The sequence below is a fragment of the Vicugna pacos genome, chromosome 27, assembly GCF_048564905.1.
Source record: "Vicugna pacos chromosome 27, VicPac4, whole genome shotgun sequence".
NCBI classification, from domain to species: Eukaryota; Metazoa; Chordata; class Mammalia; order Artiodactyla; family Camelidae; genus Vicugna; species Vicugna pacos.
The window spans coordinates 25,321,246-25,338,860 of record NC_133013.1 but is presented as its reverse complement, the minus strand read 5'-3'; the positions used below and the strand labels follow the sequence as shown (position 1 = coordinate 25,338,860).

The window sequence follows — 17,615 nt, the reverse complement described above, 5'->3', positions numbered from 1 at the left end:
CATCATCCTCTAGTTAACTCCTACTTATCCTTCAAATCCAAGCCTATATGCCCCTTCCTCAGGAGCAGCTTCTCTTCACCATAGATTAGATCAGCCCCTCCCCCACAACATAAACTCTATATTATCCTGCGCTTTTCTTTCATAACACCTACTGCAGAGATTGTCTAAGTCCACACTTATATAGGTGGTTATTTGTTTGTGTCTCTCTCACACTAGACTGTAAGCTCCACAAGGGTAGGAGTAGCATCTGGTTTGCTCACTCTTGTATTTCCAGCACCAACATAGTACCAAGCACATGATAGGCATGTAGTAAATGTTTACTGTTTCCCTCATCCACTTTTCTGGGTCCAGATCAACATTTCTCCAGGAAATGTCCTCAGGAGGGAGAATGGGAAGAATGGGAAAGGATCTATGTTTGCGTCCCCTTAGAAACTACTTACCCTAACCCCCCCGGCCACCCCTCTGAGGGCAGTGTAAGGGAAAACTCTTGTGTTTCTCCTTTACTAGTCACACAGAACATTTCTCTAACCAGACATGTGACCAAGTCTCTGACACCAGATGGAGGTCATTCAATTCAGTTCTGACACTGTCTACCTGGATAGTAGCTAACATGTCAGATTCACAGGTTAAGTAAGGGCTCAGTCCCACAAGACTGTCCCCATTTCATAGGCTGGAAAGAGAAAGAAAAATGCCATATAGTATCACTTATATGTGGAATCTAAAAAAAAGGACATAAATTAACTACTTATTATTTATAACTTAGATGACCGATTTCTTGAATATATGTAAGCACATTTGATTGTCCTTTGTAATTGGATCACTGCATTCTGTTGATTCTTATTTTGTGGTTGGCTTTATTCCTTTGATAACTGTGTAAGTTTAAAAAGCTAAAGCTCTAGGGGGGCAGCTATAGCTCAAGCAGTAGAGTGCATGCTTAGCATACACAAGGTCCTGGGTTCAATCCCCAGTACCTCCTCCAAATATAAATAAATAAATAAACCCAATTACCTCCCCCTCATTAAAAAAAAAAAAAGCTAAAGCTCTAAACTGTTCTTGGAAACAATGAACAGTACATATATGTAAACTAAAAAAATGTGCAGTATATCTGTATTTACATGCAATATATTGTATATGTGCAGTCAAATCGTAACAATTCTACCTAATATGAAAAGTGAAAAAAATAAATTTACCATTTGAATTTAGAGACGATTATATTCTCAAAAAAAAAAAAAACTGTCCCCACTTTAGAGGCCAATTGCAAGGCCCAGGTCATTGTCACCTGTATTTCTATAATTGAGGTTCCCATGATCCCCTCCCTAGGTTCAATAATTTGCTAGAATGGCTTCCAGAACTCAGGGAAACATGTTTCTGGGCTTATTATATAATAAAGGATATGATAGACAGATGAACAGCCAGTTGAAGAGATACATGGGGTGAGGTATGGGTCCTGAGCATAGGAAATTCTTTCCTTGTAGAGCAGAGGTGTGCCATCTTTCTGGTAAGGGGATGTGTTCACCAACCTGGAAGCTCTCTAAACCTAGTAGTTCAGGGATTTTTATGGAGGCTTCACCATGTAGGGATGATGAATTGTTAACTCAGTCTCTCCCCGCTCCCCTCCCTGTAGGATGGGAGATGTGGCTGAAGGTTCCAAGCTTCTAACCATGGCTTAGTCTTTCTAGTGAACATCCCCTATCCTGCAGCAATCTGGGAACCCACCAACAGTTGCCTCATTAAGACAAAAAATGCTCCAATCACCCAGGAAATTCCAAGGAATTTAGGAACTCTTTGTCAGGAACCAGGGTCAAAGACCAAATATTAGAACCAAAGATGCCCCTAGCACTCTTACCGTTTAGGAAATTACAAAGGTTTTAGGAGCTCTGGTCAGGAGCCAGTTATGTCACAGCATCACAGGCAGCATACAGAGATCTTTGCAGTCTGCAGCCTGAGAGGAGAGCAGTCCACACAACATAAGGCTGTCCTGCCTCCTCCTCATCTGCCCAGCTGAGTACATTGATGGATTGGTGAAGAAAGAATGGAATTTGATATCTTCAGTTTGAAGCTTTCCCACTCATCTGTCTCTGAAGATCCCTGAGATCTGTCTGCTTCCCTGTGGAAGCGACATCATGCATTTATTCACTCATTCACTTATTCAACAAGGGAAGACGTATAGCAGGTTGCAACTGTTTGCTCTTGGACCAGTTAACCTCTCTGAGATCCATTTTTCTCATCTCAAAAATGGGGCTAATGGCAGTACCTACCTCATTGGCTTGTCTTGAGAATGAAGTGAGAGAATTCTTGAAAAGGGCTAGCACAGTATTTAGTACATAACAAACAATGAATGTTAGCTGCTATTACAGCTGGAGCCCTCAACTTGGCACTGGCAGAAATGTGAAGCTGAATTAAACACAGCCTAGAAGGAGAGAGGGAGGAAAGCAGATCATCACTAGATAATAAAGTGTGATCAATTCTATTACAGCTTAACAAGCGAGAGTTAAGGGTGAAAGGTTCTAGGTTCCCCCAAACACCCTAGTTTCCCTTACAGATATATTTTTCTGTGTGTAGGGAGGGTGGTGTGGGGTGGTGGCTCTGCCTGTCCCCACAATCTACGTTCTCCCTTCTCTAGGCAGAGATACTATGAGGAAGTGACTTGGACTTCAGAAATGGTGGTATTGCGAGGTGCTCCAAGAACCCCCTGTGCCTAGACTAATCCCTCATTTTTCTCCCAGAAGGTTCATATGTCTAGGAGGGGTCCAGGGAGAAGGGATGAGGGGGTTCAAAGGTAGGAGGTTATGTGAGATATGCTGTTTGTATGATTCTTGTGTTTTCTGTTTTATTATTCCTTGGTGTATGGTGAAGCTTACTTTGAAATGCAGGCTGATTTATTTGAGCCAGGGGACCCTTGGGGATGTCAGTGTCCACAGTTGGGCAGAACACTGCAGAGGAAACAGTAGCCCCTCTTCCCCTGGACATGGGTGGTAGAGGCTGTGGGGACAGTGGGGAAGGCACGGAAGGGAAGGCAGACTCAGGACTGTAGATCCTCACTCCAGATTCCCTGGAGCTTTGGCTGTTATGCTCCGGGGCCCCTCTGGCTGGCTGCCCTCTTCCTGGGCTGTTGACTGAGGAGGTCCAGATGTCAGATTCATTCTCCGCAGTATATAGAAAGATTACTCCACAGTCAAGGCTCAGCCCAGCCTTCACCATGCAGAGCTCCTGGTGACTTCACCCGACTTTGGTGTCTGTGTCTTGTGAGCAGCTCAGTCTGGAGGAGAAGCTGGGGTTTGAGTCCCGCAGTTCTTAAGTCAGGGAGAATCAGAGGAGCACCAAGAACTGACTGCCTGCCTGAGTCCCACATCATCCCATCTGACCCTCCAACAAGCCGGTCAGTCCAGCATTATTATCCCCAGTTTACAGAGGAAGAAACTCAGACAGATTAAGGGCTTTGCATGTGACATTTGCCATCATCATAAGCATTGGTGAATTCCTGCTGAGATCACAGCAATTCTTTGCTCAAACCTGCTAATGAAAACCCGAAGTCCTCACAATAGTCTACAAAGTTCTGCCTGCTGCCTTTCTTCTCCAGCCACCTCACTTCTGACAGCCCATCGTGCTAACTCTGCTCCAGCCACTCTGGCCTCTTTGCTATTTACTCCAGAATATGACAGGCACATCTCCACGTTCCCACCTCCGGGCCTTTGCTCTAGCTGTATCTTCTGCCCAGAACATTCTCTCTTCACTTCCAAGTCTGAGCTCCCAACTCATCTTCTCAATGAGCCATAACTAGACAACCTTTTAAATTCTACAAACTGCCTTGCACTCCCACCCACTCCCCTTACTTTTTGTAGCACTTACCTTTCAACTTACTATGTGATTTACTTATTATATTTGTTTGCAGTCTTCCCGTCACCAGAATGTCAGTTCTACAAAGGCAAAGTAATTCTTACCTCGTTCTCGGATGTATCTCCAGCCCTCAGAACAGCCTGTGGCATTTAGCACGTTCTCAATAAATATGTGACAGGTGAGTGATGAATGAAGGAATGCTGAGACCCAAGATTGCGAGCTGGAGGCCTCTATGCTGGTGGACGGTCCTCCTAAGAGCTGGAGAGTGGGAGGAGTGGACGCGCGGGGCGCACGCGCCTCCTAGAAGGCGCTCGAGGAACTACATTTCCCATGAAGCTCCGGGCGCAGAAGGGCCGCGGGTGCTGCCGGGAAAGGTATACGTGGGAGAAGCCAGACCAGGTTCCGCGAGGATGGCCGCTCAACGAGGTGGGCTGTTGGCTGGGGTGCCAACTACCGTGGGGGTGGGTCGCGTCCTCGGACCCTTCCCGACCTGATATGCCAGGTTGAAGCCACCTGTAAGGCTCCGCGGAAAGATAAATGGGCGCCGGGCAGAAAAGAGGAGGTACTTAGGTTGGGGATTGAGTCATTATTGCAGCTCGAGAAAGAGGGAGCTGCGCGTTGGTTATTTCGAGACGAGGTGCGGTGGAATAGGTTCCTCCCACTTCCTCCTGGTCATCTCAACACAACTTTCTGCCTCAAGTCAGCAGAAGGTCCTTACTGCCCGTTTTACATCGAGGCCAGCAAAGGAGAAAGGTCTCAGCTAACAGCCTACAAACTTCTTACTGACTCTCCCCAGACAAAACCCTCTGCTCGAGTCTAGTTTCCCGGGACAAGTGGGGTCAGGCCTCAGGAGTGTGGAAGCTGACCTTCTGTCTGTACCCCCAGTATTCCCACTGTCCTGTGTGGTGCAGCAGTATGCCTGGGGGAAGATGGGTTCTAACAGTGAAGTGGCTCGGCTGCTGGCCAGCAGTGACCCACTGGCTCGGATCTCAGAGGACAAGCCATATGCAGAGGTGAGACCTGGGCTGTATTTCAGCTTACTTTAGCAACAGGTGAGACCAAGGGACTCTTCCACTTAAAGGGCCAGAGGCAAGTCATGTGGATTGGCTGAAAGGGGAGGCAGCAAAGAAGGAGGAGGCCCTCTTGGCTCTTCAGATTTGTGCAGGTCGATGAATCCAGACGGTAGCACCAAAAGAAGTCAGGTTTTGTCATAGTAGACTGGGATTTCCAGTATCCTCTTGCTTCCCCCAAGAACTCTCAGCACTTGCTAAATTTTATTTTAATTTATCTTATTTTACCTATATTTTTAGCACTTGCTGAATTTAATTCAGCCCTCCTTGACAATTAAAATTTTTACTTTGACTAACTTTGACATTTTTAATAATCTAAAATGTATCTTTCTTCTGCCCATTTAGCAGAGAAAAAGCCAAAGCACAGGAAGACTTTAGCCTCTGCTTCTGAGACTGCAATAAATGAATTTACTTAAACCCCTCACAGAGCCATTTGAGAGTCAGAGCTTTTCACTGACCTTGACAGTGCAAGTGTCGTTCACCTCACTGGACAGATGAGGAAACTGAGACCCAGAGACTGGGCATAACTACCCCAAGCCTCCACAGCTGGTTGGAGCCAGAGCCTGGACTAGAGTGTTGGTCTCCTGACCCCTGATGTTCTGGGGTCTGCTGCCCCCATGTGTGTCTGTGATGGAATTTATACCCAGTCCTGGGAGGCCCATCTCAGGAATCAGCTGCCCTATGGGGAGCACAGGGTAATGAATTGGGTCACCAGCTGTTGGTGCCAGATTCTTCCTTTTTCCCTCCCAAGTTTCCTGTTTTTACAGCTGTGGATGGGGACTCACCCTCGAGGAGATGCCAAGATTCTTGACAACCGCATCTCACAGAAGACCCTAGGCCAGTGGATTGCTGAGAACCAGGACTGCTTGGGCTCAAAGGTCAAGGATACCTTTAATGGCAAGCTGCCCTTCCTCTTCAAAGTGCTCTCGGTTGAAACGGCCCTGTCCATCCAGGCACACCCTAATAAGGTACAGGATCAGAGTAGGTTGTAGAGATCAGGTAGAGAAAAGCATATGTCAAGGCCCTCCCACAACTTTTACTGCAGGTTTTCCCACCCCCACCGCTCCCCGCCCAATGCCAGGCTCCAGACCAAAACTAAATCCAGGCCCGACAACTCTCAGTTTAGCTCTGCAAGGCCAGCTGCTGGTAAGTGGACAACTGACCAGCCTGTGCCAGGGGAGTTTTTCCAAGCTTGTTCCTGGCCTCCCCTCAGTCAGCCCAGGACTATTTATGTCTGCCATTTTCCACTTGGCTTTCTGGGAGACGTCACCTAGGACAGGGCAGGTACCCTAGTCATTGCCTCAGCTCCGCTTCCGTAGTCTTTTCTGCACAAGCCTGTGAGTCACAGCCCAAGGATTTGTCTGTCCAGAGTCCTCATTTCTAGATGGGGAAAGTAACACCCAGAGAAGAGGGATTGACCCAGAGTCACACGGCTTGTTAGTGTCGAGCTTGACTTGGTGTTTGGGTTTCCTGATTTGCAAGCCAGGCTCCATAAATTTGTCCCAGCTCTCCCCCAGATTTAGCCCACCTGCCTGTGTTGGCTGAACCCTGAGTTTCCGAATTACACCTTAACTGGGCTCATTGCCAGGGGTTAGAAGCCACTGCTGCCTGGCGACTGGGGAGGGTAGTGGGACTGGTGTCCTGCTACGTGATGGCTGTACCATGACCTTCCTCCTCTTCCCCTGGCCATCCCACAGGAGCTGGCAGAGAAGCTGCACCTCCAGGCTCCACAGCACTACCCTGATGCCAACCATAAGCCAGAGATCGCCATTGCCCTCACCTCCTTCCAGGGCTTATGTGGCTTCCGGCCAGTTGAGGAGATTGTCACCTTTCTGACAAGTAAGGTTGGGCAAAATGCTGAAAGCGTGCGCATTGGGCCTAGAATGCATGGGGGAACCCAGGGCAGAGCTGGAACAGTAGCAGAGAACAGAAGAATGTCACAGGAATAGAGGGGCTGGCTGACCTCATGAATTCTTTTTTTTTTAATTTTTACTGAAGTATAGTTGATTTACCATTTGGTTAATTTGACCTCATGAATTCTTGAAGCCTTTGGAGCAGGCCCATGAGACCAGGCTCAGGTGTGGTTGCTGAGGGCTGGTGGCGAGCAGTCGCTTTGACTGCAGAGCTTGCGTAGCATTGCCTGGCTTCTTGGTTAGGGATGATATGGGGAGGGCTTCTCCAGCTTCCCACTTTTTTGGGCTCCATCTTAACCATTCCTGATACGGGTCCTGGCCTGACCTTCCTGCAGAGGTGCCTGAGTTCCAGTTTCTAATTGGAGATGATGCAGCCACACAGCTGAAGCAGAGCATGAGCTGCGACTCCCAGGCTGTGGCCTCTGCCCTGCAGAGCTGTTTCTCCCACCTGATGAAAAGCGAGAAGAAGGTAGTGGTGGAGCAGCTCAACCTGTTGGTGAAGCGGATCTCCCAGCAAGGTGGGTGTCTTAGGCCTGGGTCGGAGTCCCATCCTGGGCCCCTGGCACAGACACTAGGCTGGGGGGATAGTGCTCTGTCACCCCTTGCTCAAGGAGAACACAAAGATGGGCCTGACTTAGATGGCCTGTTAATGACTTAGCACTTCCCCCATCTCTGTGGAGCAGGGCCCTAGGTTGAGTGCTGCTTGCTAATCGTCCATCTTCTCTAGATGGTTGGAGACAGATTGTCCTGGAAGACTATTAAAATGTCTCAAGTCCAGAGCTCTCAATCAGTAGATCTTTCCTTAAATACCTGCTCTGTGCCCAACCTTGTGCTAAGGAGAGTTCAGGAAATGACTGTGATGGGTGTGGTTGTGTCACCTTTTGGTTGGGGAGTCAATACATCCTGCCAGTGAAAAACCAGGCAGGATGGACTCTCTGCTAGGAGCTTATGTGGCACACGTGATGAGGCCTAGCCCGTTCTCCAGGCGACTCCAGAAGTCTTCTGGTTCTGTCTCTACATTTCCCCTGCAACCTTTGAGCCACAAGGATCTATTTATTTTACCCAACCTTACCCTACCTTTTTTTTTTGGTGTTTTCTTGGCTGGCATGCCCCTCCCTTGAGGGCTTCTTGCACTCACAGCAGAGCTGATTACTTCTGCCTGGAGCTCTCGTAACACCTGTTCATACGTCAGGTACAGCCCTTAGCACCTGTGAGTAGGTGTCACCACATGCACAGTTGTTAAAACTGGGCTTTTCTCTAGGCTGGGGACCTGTCTCCTTGACCTTTGTGTGCCCCCAGTGCTTAGCACAGAATAGGCAGTAAGACTCAGAACAACCCTCCAATCCAGACCAGCTGGTTTCTTCATGTCGCACTGATACGCTCTGCTGTTACTCCCCCTTCCCTGCACACTCGGGGAAACTCGGCTCACCGCCCTTCCTCGCCACCCTAGCCCAGGCAGAGCTCACTCTCCCCTGGTCAGTCTCCAGGACACAGTTTAGCCGTTGGTTGCATTCTGCCTCTTGCTGTCTGGGGTGCCCAACCATTTCAGTTTACCTGGGACTGAATGATTTTTGGTACTAAGAAAGGGGGAAGGCCTGGGCTAACTGGGACAGTTAGGAACCCTTGGGTTATCTCCTAAATAGATTTTGAGCTCCCTGAGCAGTGGTTCTCAACCAGGCGATCTCCAGGTTGGCAATCTGGGGATACGTTTGCTTGTCAAACCTGGGTTTGGGGCGCCAGTGGTATGTGGGTAGAGGTCAGGGATGCAGCTAAACATCTTACAACGCACAGAACAGCTCCAACAGAGACTTATTTGGCCCAAAAGTCAGTAATCTGAGGTGAGAACCACTGTCCAAAAGGACGACACTCTAGCCCTCAGTGCCTAGTATAGTGGTGGGCATGTAGAACGTCAAGATAGGGGAGATGGCATCTGTGTGGCTGGAGTATCAAGGAAGCCTGGCCCCCAAGGGCTGAGATGTGACTACGCGCACATGCCCACCAATTTCTGGACTCCTGTGGGCAGGGACTTGCCCAGGACTCTCCCTGGCCAGGGTGAGGCTGTGACCACCAGCGAGTGTTCGAGTGTTCCTAAGTGGCCTTGGGGGGCTCTGTGACCCTCAGTGGCTGCTGGAAACAACATGGAGGACATCTGTGGGGAGCTCTTGCTGCAGCTGCACCAGCAGTACCCAGGTGATATCGGATGCTTTGCCATCTACTTCCTGAACCTGCTTACCCTGAAGCCGGGGGAGGCCATGTTTCTGGAGGCCAACGTGCCCCATGCCTACCTGAAAGGAGGTGAGCCCCATTTCAGCAGTGAGCCCCACTGCATCCCCCTCAGGCCTTGTTTCCCCATCTGGACAAAAACAGGAGGGACTGGTCAAGGAGACCACCTTTAAGTCCTGTCAAGCTCTGACCTCCCAGGGCTCCTGGGGTCAGCAGGAAAGTGACCAACAGGGATGATGTTGGTGTTGGACACTGCCTGGATCCTCACATCAACCCTGTGAGGTCATGACGCTCTCATGTTAAGCCCTGTAAATGTGTGAGAACAACCTGAATCCAGGCTGTATTGGATCAAGGCCACTGTTCTCCCCCCTGCATCACACTGCCTTCCCATGTCTGTCCTAGCTGCGCAGAGCTTTTATGTTAAAATACACATGGCCACAGAAGCATGTCACGTTTTCACTGTTGGCTGTTTATCTACTCATGACAGGATTCTATGGTAGAAGGGGAGAGTACAAAGTGTCGGGAGGGTTGGGGTTCCCCCAGGAGTTAATATGACTCCCCCGACAATGTGGGTGACACGTCATCTGTTTTTGTTATATCTAAGCCCATTCTCACAGAAAATGCAATTCACACATTTTTACCTAATTCTGCAGGGGGCTTATGGTGCTCAGGTTAGGAGGCCCAGCCCCGAAGAGCCAAACTCCAAGGCATCCTTCATTAGCTTAGCACATGACAACTGTCTGTCCCCAGACTGTGTGGAGTGCATGGCATGTTCAGACAACACAGTGCGTGCTGGCCTGACACCCAAGTTCATCGATGTGCCAACTCTGTGTGAAATGCTCAGCTATACCCCCAGCCCCAGCCAGGACAGGCTCTTTCCTCCAGCCCGGAGCCAGGAAGACCCCTACCTCTTTATCTATGATCCCCCTGTGCCAGACTTCACTGTTATGAAGATGGAGGTGAGTAGGGGGCATGGTGGGTGTCTTGTGTGGCGGGAAGAATCCTGGCAAGGGCCACAATGTGGAGTGTACCAGGGCTGGATTTCCTCTCTGCCAAGCTCACGTGGTCGGGCATGGCCGTGGGGCCTGCCCACTCTGCTCTGGACCAGGGACCAGACAAGGGCTTCCGTGCTGACGAGAGCCTGAGTAGTGAGGGAGGTGTCAGAGGTCTCCCTTTCACTGCCCTTGGGGTTGTCCTGGGCCCCCTGTGAGCTGACAGCAGCTCAGACTGCTCCATCCAGCAGTTTCTTCCTGCCCAGGTTCCTGGCTTCGTCACTGAATACAAGGTCTTGGCCCTGGACTCCGCCAGCATTCTCCTGATGGTGCAAGGGACAGTGACAGCCAGCACCCCCACAGCCCAGGCAGCAATCCCCCTGCAGCGTGGTGGGGTGCTCTTCATTGGAGCCAACGAATGTGTCTCACTGAAGCTCGCTGTGCCTAAGGACTTGCTGATGTTCCGTGCCTGCTGTCTGCTGTAGAGGCCACAGCCTTCCTGGCTCTCCTCTGCCAGTCACCCTAATCCTGGCCAGCCTCTCATCCTCAAGCCCAGCCCGAACCCCTTCCCTGCTCTGGGCTCTTTAGGTATACCCTGAAAGAGCTGGGGTAGAGCAGTACACTTGAAGAGGCAGTGACTCCTGAGCAGGCCTGGGCTGAACCATCTTCCTCCTGGTAGGAGGGGCCCACGGAGGACTAAGGCTGATACTCCCCTTGTATCCCCCCGGAACTTGGACCAGTCTCTTCTCAGCATGGGAAGCAGCAGCTCTGTGCCGGCCTCGGCAGTAGGCAGGCTGATGAAATCTATGATTAGTTCAGCATCAGTCACAGCAAGAAGGTAGGTAATCATTTGTGAGAACAGGGTTCTGGCCCTGGGACTGCCCGTTTCCTCAGCTGCAGAGGGAAAAGGGGAGGCCTGTGGACTAACACTGCTCTCACTCTGGCTGTGTCAAAGCAATTAAAGATCACTTGTGTTGAAGCCTGTGGGCTAAACAGCACTCAGCCTTTGCCATTCCAGTCTCTGAAGTGGGCCGAAAGAGCCCTCCCTGGATGCTGCCCAGGTTTTGCTTTATTCCTGTCAGGCAGCTCCCTGGGGTAGGCAGGCTAGACTCGGAGACCTTTTATAGGAAGGCGTGGGAGAGGTGGCCCTCTGAGCCTCAGCTGCAGGGCTTGCAGGCACGCTGGGGGCCCTCTGGCCCAGCAGCCAGTGGAGAAGGCACTGTCAGTGCAAGATCCTTCTCTCCAGCGTTTCAGTTGAACTTAGGGCACGGATCAGCAGGCTAAGGCCAGCAGGCTGGACCTGGCCACGTCCATTCATTTACATGCCGTCCGGCTGCTCTCAGGCTGCAATGGCAAAGTGAGTAGGTGTGCCAGGCGGTGTGCCCTGCAAAGCCAAATGTGCTGACTGGCTCTTCACAGAGAAAGTTTGTCAGCCACTTCTCCAGAGCACATTCAGTCACTGGATAGAGGGACCCAGGGACAGGACAGTCCAGTTAGTGCTGAGAGGAGAAACACAGCTACTTTTTTCCTACCCTGGCGGGAACTACCTGGAAAACCATCCACTCTCCCCGGGCCTCCCCTCCAGGTCACACCTCTGCAGGAGGCTGCACAGCTGTCTGTTGTGCCACTGAAGTTTCTGACCAGCAGTCTTAGGTCCTGTCCCCCAGAGTAAGCAGAGACCCAGGTTGGTGGCTTCTTCCTGTGGGGTAGGGGATTAAACTCACACAAAAGGATCTTTGGGGGCGGCTGCCCACACTAGAACTGTACAGATGGAATTCTAGGAAATTACCTTCCAGTTAGCCAGTCTGTTCTGGGTTTTATTTTTTTGGCCTCCATTGAATTTTTTTCAGCTTAAAAAAAAAAATAACAACAAACCTGGAATAAAGAGTCTGCCAAAGGGAACTCATTCTAAACAGAAGTGATATACAAAGGCCTGTTCCAGCCATGGTCTCCAGTGAACAGGCCTGAAAATGATGCCCGCTGGGAACAGGAGAAAGGAGAGGTCCTTAGAAGAATGTCACGGTTGGGGCTATTAGGCTATTTGTTCATTTCAGAATTCAGGAGCAGTGACTGGTCTAGGCCTTCCTTAAAAATGCTTATTGCAACACAGAGACAGCTCAACTAGCATGATTGTATTTATTCTTGTAAACTTACAGGGCTGTAGAAGCCTAAGCCAAGAGTTCTGTACTCTGTAAGCACCGTACGGTACCACTCCCATCTGTGAGGTAAGCCCGAGTTCACCCCTGCCTCCCCAGAGCGCTGTCACCTACAAACGCCCAGCACTCTTAATTAAGGCAGTTTGGTTTTAGGCACCTTTGTGCCTGTATTGGTGACATTTTAGCCTGTGGCTTCTGGCCCCAAACAATTGACCATTTCTACCCTGCCTTGCTGGCAGGCAGTGTTCCTGCAACTTTTTCTACAAAGGTAATGCCACCCACACAGGATCAACCAGCTCTGGAACATTCCAGGGAGAGGCGCAGTCAAATACACCAGTGATTTATGCAGTGACCAACAGAGGGCCTTGGTCTTGGGGTCCTGATGCCATCTTTACCCCTAGCAGCTGTCAAACACTCAGGCTACTGTCCTAACCAAATGAAGCAACAGGCTAGGTAGGATCCCAAGTAGAGGCCACACCCTAATCTTGACTACCATACCCCTTAGGCTAGGGACTCTGTCCACTCCCATTCAGTCCTGTTTGGTAAGGCCGGAAAAAAAACCAAAAACCCACTAAAAAACTAAGTTCCAGAGAGGCCTGGTATTGCGAGAAATGTTATCTAGTGGAGGTCATAGAGGAAATGATTCCTGTCTTTGCTGTGCTCAGACCGGGGGCTGAGAGAGGCTGTGATGCACCCAGAGGTTTACTGTAAAGTCCAATCCCCGAGTATCCACTGAGGCCCATGCTGCAGTCAGAGGAATCTGGACACAACAGAATGGTTCTCGCTAGGGTGAAGGGAGGCCCTCTACAATGACACGATTATCTCCTCAGGCAGGGGCCGTGGGAGCTTTCACAGGTCCCTCCTCCCCATCCTGTCTGTGAGCCTCCATCTACGTCAGAGCCCACACAGCTGCGCCAGTCTACTTCTCAGCCATTGCTCCTTCTCAAGTTTTAAAAATCAGACACTTGACTGTTCCTGAAGCTCCCTCTGCTGGTAATTAAAAACTGCAGGCTCCTGGGGTGAGCTCCATACCTTCACCCAACCTTAGCTCAGACTAGGTGAAAATACCATCTAAGACCAAGGTGACGAATAGCAACCAGGAAAGACAAGTTTTATCCACATGGTAGAGCAGTTTTTCTCTAACTAGGGATGGACTGACCAAGTTACTAAGCCCACCCAGACAGCTGGACCAGATGGGGATGCTCTGGGTCCAGGGACCATCAAGTAACCTGCTGTCCTCCCTGCCACAGTCAAACAGACACAACCAGAAGAGGGTCAAAGGGCCCTGCTTTATGCTCTCTTGAAGGTCAAACATGTAACCCATCTTGGAGCTAGGAAGAGGAAGCGAGCATATGGAATTTCTTGCAATGACCTGGTCCCAAATAGTTTTGAATATTACAGCTACAAGCCATAATGTGCTATTTTCTGCCTCCATACACCACCATCCAGCACAGCCTGGGCACAAAAGCTCTCCTTTTCCCTCTGTAGAGCATGATGACAAATACCAGTTAAGATGTCTTTAAGTTTTTCTCTTAGCCAACTTTGTCACTCACTGTAAGAACCAGAATTCCTCTGTTCCTGCCCTTATTAAAGTGATTTCTCCAAGCTCTGCTCCAACAGCAGAGGAAAACTGCAGAATTCCACCTATCATCCTATGGCCCAGATGGGGGCCTCCGGCCTGAGAAGCACCAGGCGAGGGGGAACTGCAGGGCACTGGCTTCCCCAGAGGGCCAGTGCCTCCAGTGATTCTGGGGCTGACAGCAGTTCCCCACTGCGCTGTGACCTATGAAGGGCCCACAGGACTCTGCAGGTATGGTGAGCAGGACCCATCTTAGGGGGTTATGTCTACTGGAGGGTGCAGGAGGAAGAGTCCCCAAGACAGCACCAGCAGCAGGAGCACGCTGAGGAGGCCACAGGCTTGGGGGGAATGAGATCCAAGTCCTCATCATCTGGAATCTCATCCAGGTGATACCCATCCTGGAGCAGCTGCCGGCTCACATCCTGGTTCACCTGCTAAGAGCAGGAGAGGAGAGAACTGTCAGCCAGGCAGCAAGGCAGAAATAACTGCTGCACAAAAGGAAGACCTACATTCTCTTACTGGAACTTGCCGCTCATGCTCCACCTCAGGCCCACCCCACACATCCCTGGATTACAAGAGGAAGTGCTACCTTTTCCTACCAGTGCCTCAGCCAGCAGTGAGAGGCAGCCAGCCAGGGGCCTGAGCCACTACTGTCCAGGCTGCACGGTCACTAACCCCCAGAGAAGCTGCCATCAGTAAAGAATCCTGAGGCAGCTGATGTAAATTCCAGATTATGCTTGAAAGCCAAGTCCTAACCATTCCCACTGGGAACCGACATTGGTCCCTATCAAGGCTGAAGAGTATGGAATAATGATCCCAGAACAATGGGGTAGAAAGGTAGAGGAATATGGGTTAGAGTGAAATGGGGTGGGGAACAGCTTTTTATGCACTGCCAGTTAGACATGTTATCCTTTGATGCCAGCAGGGCTCAGTCCTTGCAAAGTAGAACCTGTCAACCTGGCTTCACCAGTTCCACTGAGCAGAAGGAAAATGAGACTGGAGAGTGTAGGCCTTTCTCTGGATCCTGCTAATTTTTCTTTTCCTAGTTCTAACAATCTTAGGCATCCAGATATTCAAAAAGGATAGTTTTCAGATTGCTTGTATTCTCTTTGGCAGAAACTCAGGGGGTAGCCAAGGGTTTCCAGGAGAATAATGAAGAAATACCAGCAGTATACAGTCAGGTCCCCAGCACTTCACCTCCGTCAAAGGCAGTAAGCCACACATGCCAAAACTTTATGTCCCCGTGTTTTTGTCTGGGACAGTTGTTCTGGAAACATGTCCAAAAGGACAGGCCAAGAGTGTCTCGGTCTCAGTTCCCATAGATGGAACAACAGAAGGAACAGAAGCTGTTTGGCCTGGATAAAAGCAAGCTTGGTGGAAGGCGGCAAAGGGAGGGACAGGAATGCTGATGTCAGATAAAAGACACTCAAAAGAAGGGAGACTAACATGACTGTGTGACACTGGAGGCAGGACCAGGACCACTAAGTCCAAGCTGCAGGAGACAGTTCAAATGAGTGAGGAAGACGTCTCTAAGAGCTACCTGGAGAAGGAATTGTGCGTATTGTGGGGAGGACAGGCAGCAAGGTTTCTTGGAGGTAGTGAGTACCCTCTTACAGGAAGTGTTCAAACAAGCAAAGGGTAGTAGACGCTTAGCTGGGATTTATCAAGAGGATTCCTTTCTAAGTGGTGGTCTGGATTAGAAGACTTGTGAGGTCATTTCCAGCCCTAAGTGTCTATGGCCTCCTAGACTTTCAATAGCCTTCCTCAGACACCTATACTTCTGCTAAGGGAAGAGAGCAGAGTAGAAGACTGAACAATAGACCAGAAGTCTGGCACAGTGCCGTGCATACAGCAGGAACCAGACAAGCATTTGGCAGTGACAGCAACACTGCCTGCAGCCTGGCTCTGCACAGAAGGGCGCTCTGGACTTGCCTCTGCAGAGGAATACCCGGAGGAGTATCTGGATTCCAGCTCCCCATCACTAGGAGAAGAAAAAGACAGTCAGTTCAGGGAGATGCCTGTGAAGCACAGCTACAAATGGCAGGGTGCAGAGCACGCAGTGGGGCCTGGGGGACTTGTGAAGCAAAGACCACACACCATAGAACTCAAGCCCAGAATCTGCCAGGAGTATAAATGGCTCCTTCCATTGGCTTCAGCAGGGGCAGGGTCACTGTCACTAACAGTGCAGACATAATAGGCAGGATGATTTCCCCAGACAAGGTTGGTGCTTCAAATCCAAGAGCAGCTTATGAGTCCTCTAAGCAAGTCATCCTGGGAAGGGATAGTGCTCTGAAGCAGCAGCCCTGGAACATGCACAAAAGGTCTTGGAAGAGTCAGGCAATAAGCGAAGCAAGTGATATGCAGTTTTACCCAAGTCACTCCCCAAGGGGTATTTCCAAGGAGAATACTCACCTGTCAGAGTCAAGAGACACCAGGTTTTCATCTGGATTCTGACTAAGAGCAGTATAGCCCTTGTTAAACTTCACTGACCTGAGAGATGGGGGAGAGACCAAGCATAGATGAAGGGCCAACATTTCACAGGGAAAGCCAGAGTCCTGGCTCCTATGGAAAAAGAACTAACTGCACTACTGACTTGCCTTCTACCTGGTCACACAGCCCCCACTGCCTCCCTTGTATCTGGCTACAGCTCCTCAGAATATGCACTTCTCCCATACCACTCCCCTTGCTGCTCCTGGGGAAAAGCACGCGTCCTCTTTAATGAATCAGGAGAAGCCCCACCTTCCCACGTTATTTAACAAAAGAACAGAAAAACGGAAAGTCCTTGGGTAAATTCCTTCACCTGTTTTAGCTCTTATTTGTAAAAGAGGCCCTGGATAAGGTTCCATGCAGCCCTCAAGAGTTTACCATTCTGTTAAAAAAAAAAAAAAACAGTCCTGACTGTTCCCACACTGCTCTCCATCCTCACTCCTGGGGACCCCAGCCACTATGCTCCTCCCTAGCTTACACAGGGGATGATCCTACACTGATAAAACTACTACTGCAAAGCCCTTTCCCTGGCATCATCACATCCTTTTCCCATTTTAAAACAGTGAACCTGACAGGTTGGCGTCAGGGGAATCACTAGCTCCGCCTTAAACGTGAGTACTCTTGTCTGCCATCCTGAGGACTAAGGCCTTCTCTGGAAACGCTTGCAGAGAGGAGGTGGCGCCTGCTGAGACCTTTTGGCTGAAGAGTCGGGGCGGTTCGGCGCGGCCCCCAGCATGCCTTTTCTCCGCAGAACGGCCTTGGCCAGGTTCCGGTGCTTCTCTGCAAGGCAAAGTGCCCGGGTCAGCGGGGTCTTCCCTCCTCCGCCGTGTCTCCTAAACACCAGCAGCCCCCTCTTTCCGAATAGATTTTCGGGGGCGGCAGCGGGACGCAGGTGCCCCACCGGGGTCGCCCCGGCGGGGCTCCAGAACCCGCCCGGGGGACGCGGCAGCCCGCCCAGGCAGAAGCCCCCCCCCCCATCGGGCCGCACTCACGCAGCTTGGCCTGAATGGAAGGCGCGCGCATCACCATGTACGGCCCCCGCTTCTCCACAGCCGCCGGGGTCCGCTCCCCGAGTCGGGGGACTCCAATATCGCTTCGCCCGTGAGGCGGCCCCGCAGCCTGGGCTCCGCCGGGCCGGGAACCCGGCATAGACGGCCGCGCCGCGTGCCCACTGGGCCCCGCGGTCGCCATGGCCTGGCCACGCCCCAACCGCGCGCGGAGCCCCGCCTCCTGGCTAACCCTCCGCCGGCCGGAAAGGAGGCGGTCCCTCCTCGAGCCGGATGGCGGCGCGCAGGCGCGGGCGTACCCGCCCCAGCTTTGCGTACCCGCCCCAGGTTTCCGGCCCCGCCTACTGTGGG

At 50.9% G+C, this 17,615-nt stretch overlaps 2 protein-coding genes across 9 annotated transcripts; one reads left to right on the top strand and one right to left on the bottom strand.

Annotated features, from left to right (window-relative positions):
- The first annotated feature begins 4,158 nt into the window (after positions 1-4,158).
- On the top strand, positions 4,159-11,937 carry MPI (mannose phosphate isomerase). Of its 7 annotated transcripts, XR_012064877.1 has the most exons (9): positions 4,159-4,263; positions 4,723-4,850; positions 5,659-5,875; positions 6,605-6,746; positions 7,156-7,338; positions 8,942-9,115; positions 9,794-10,002; positions 10,302-10,873; positions 11,621-11,937. XR_012064877.1 is itself a non-coding variant. In XM_072951048.1 (8 exons), exons 1-8 carry the CDS (start codon positions 4,168-4,170, stop codon positions 10,518-10,520), a joined length of 1,278 nt encoding a protein of 425 aa, XP_072807149.1. In that variant the 5' UTR covers positions 4,159-4,167; the 3' UTR covers positions 10,521-11,033. The 7 variants fall into 7 exon arrangements, 6 of the variants coding, with proteins under 6 accessions (XP_072807149.1, XP_015098613.2, XP_072807151.1 ...); XM_072951048.1 differs by lacking the exon at positions 11,621-11,937 and having other exon boundaries at positions 5,659-5,785; positions 10,302-11,033; XM_015243127.3 differs by lacking the exon at positions 11,621-11,937 and having other exon boundaries at positions 10,302-11,033.
- A 209-nt stretch (positions 11,938-12,146) lies between these two features.
- FAM219B (family with sequence similarity 219 member B) lies at positions 12,147-17,499 on the bottom strand. 2 transcript variants are annotated; one of them, XM_072951060.1, is made up of 5 exons: positions 17,250-17,499; positions 16,950-17,037; positions 16,183-16,260; positions 15,703-15,751; positions 12,147-14,204 (listed from the first exon to the last, which is right to left on the bottom strand). In XM_072951060.1, exons 1-5 carry the CDS (start codon positions 17,446-17,448, stop codon positions 14,037-14,039), a joined length of 582 nt encoding a protein of 193 aa, XP_072807161.1. In that variant the 5' UTR covers positions 17,449-17,499; the 3' UTR covers positions 12,147-14,036. The 2 variants fall into 2 exon arrangements, with proteins under 2 accessions (XP_072807161.1, XP_072807163.1); XM_072951062.1 differs by having other exon boundaries at positions 12,147-14,201.
- Between the last annotated feature and the right edge of the window lie 116 nt (positions 17,500-17,615).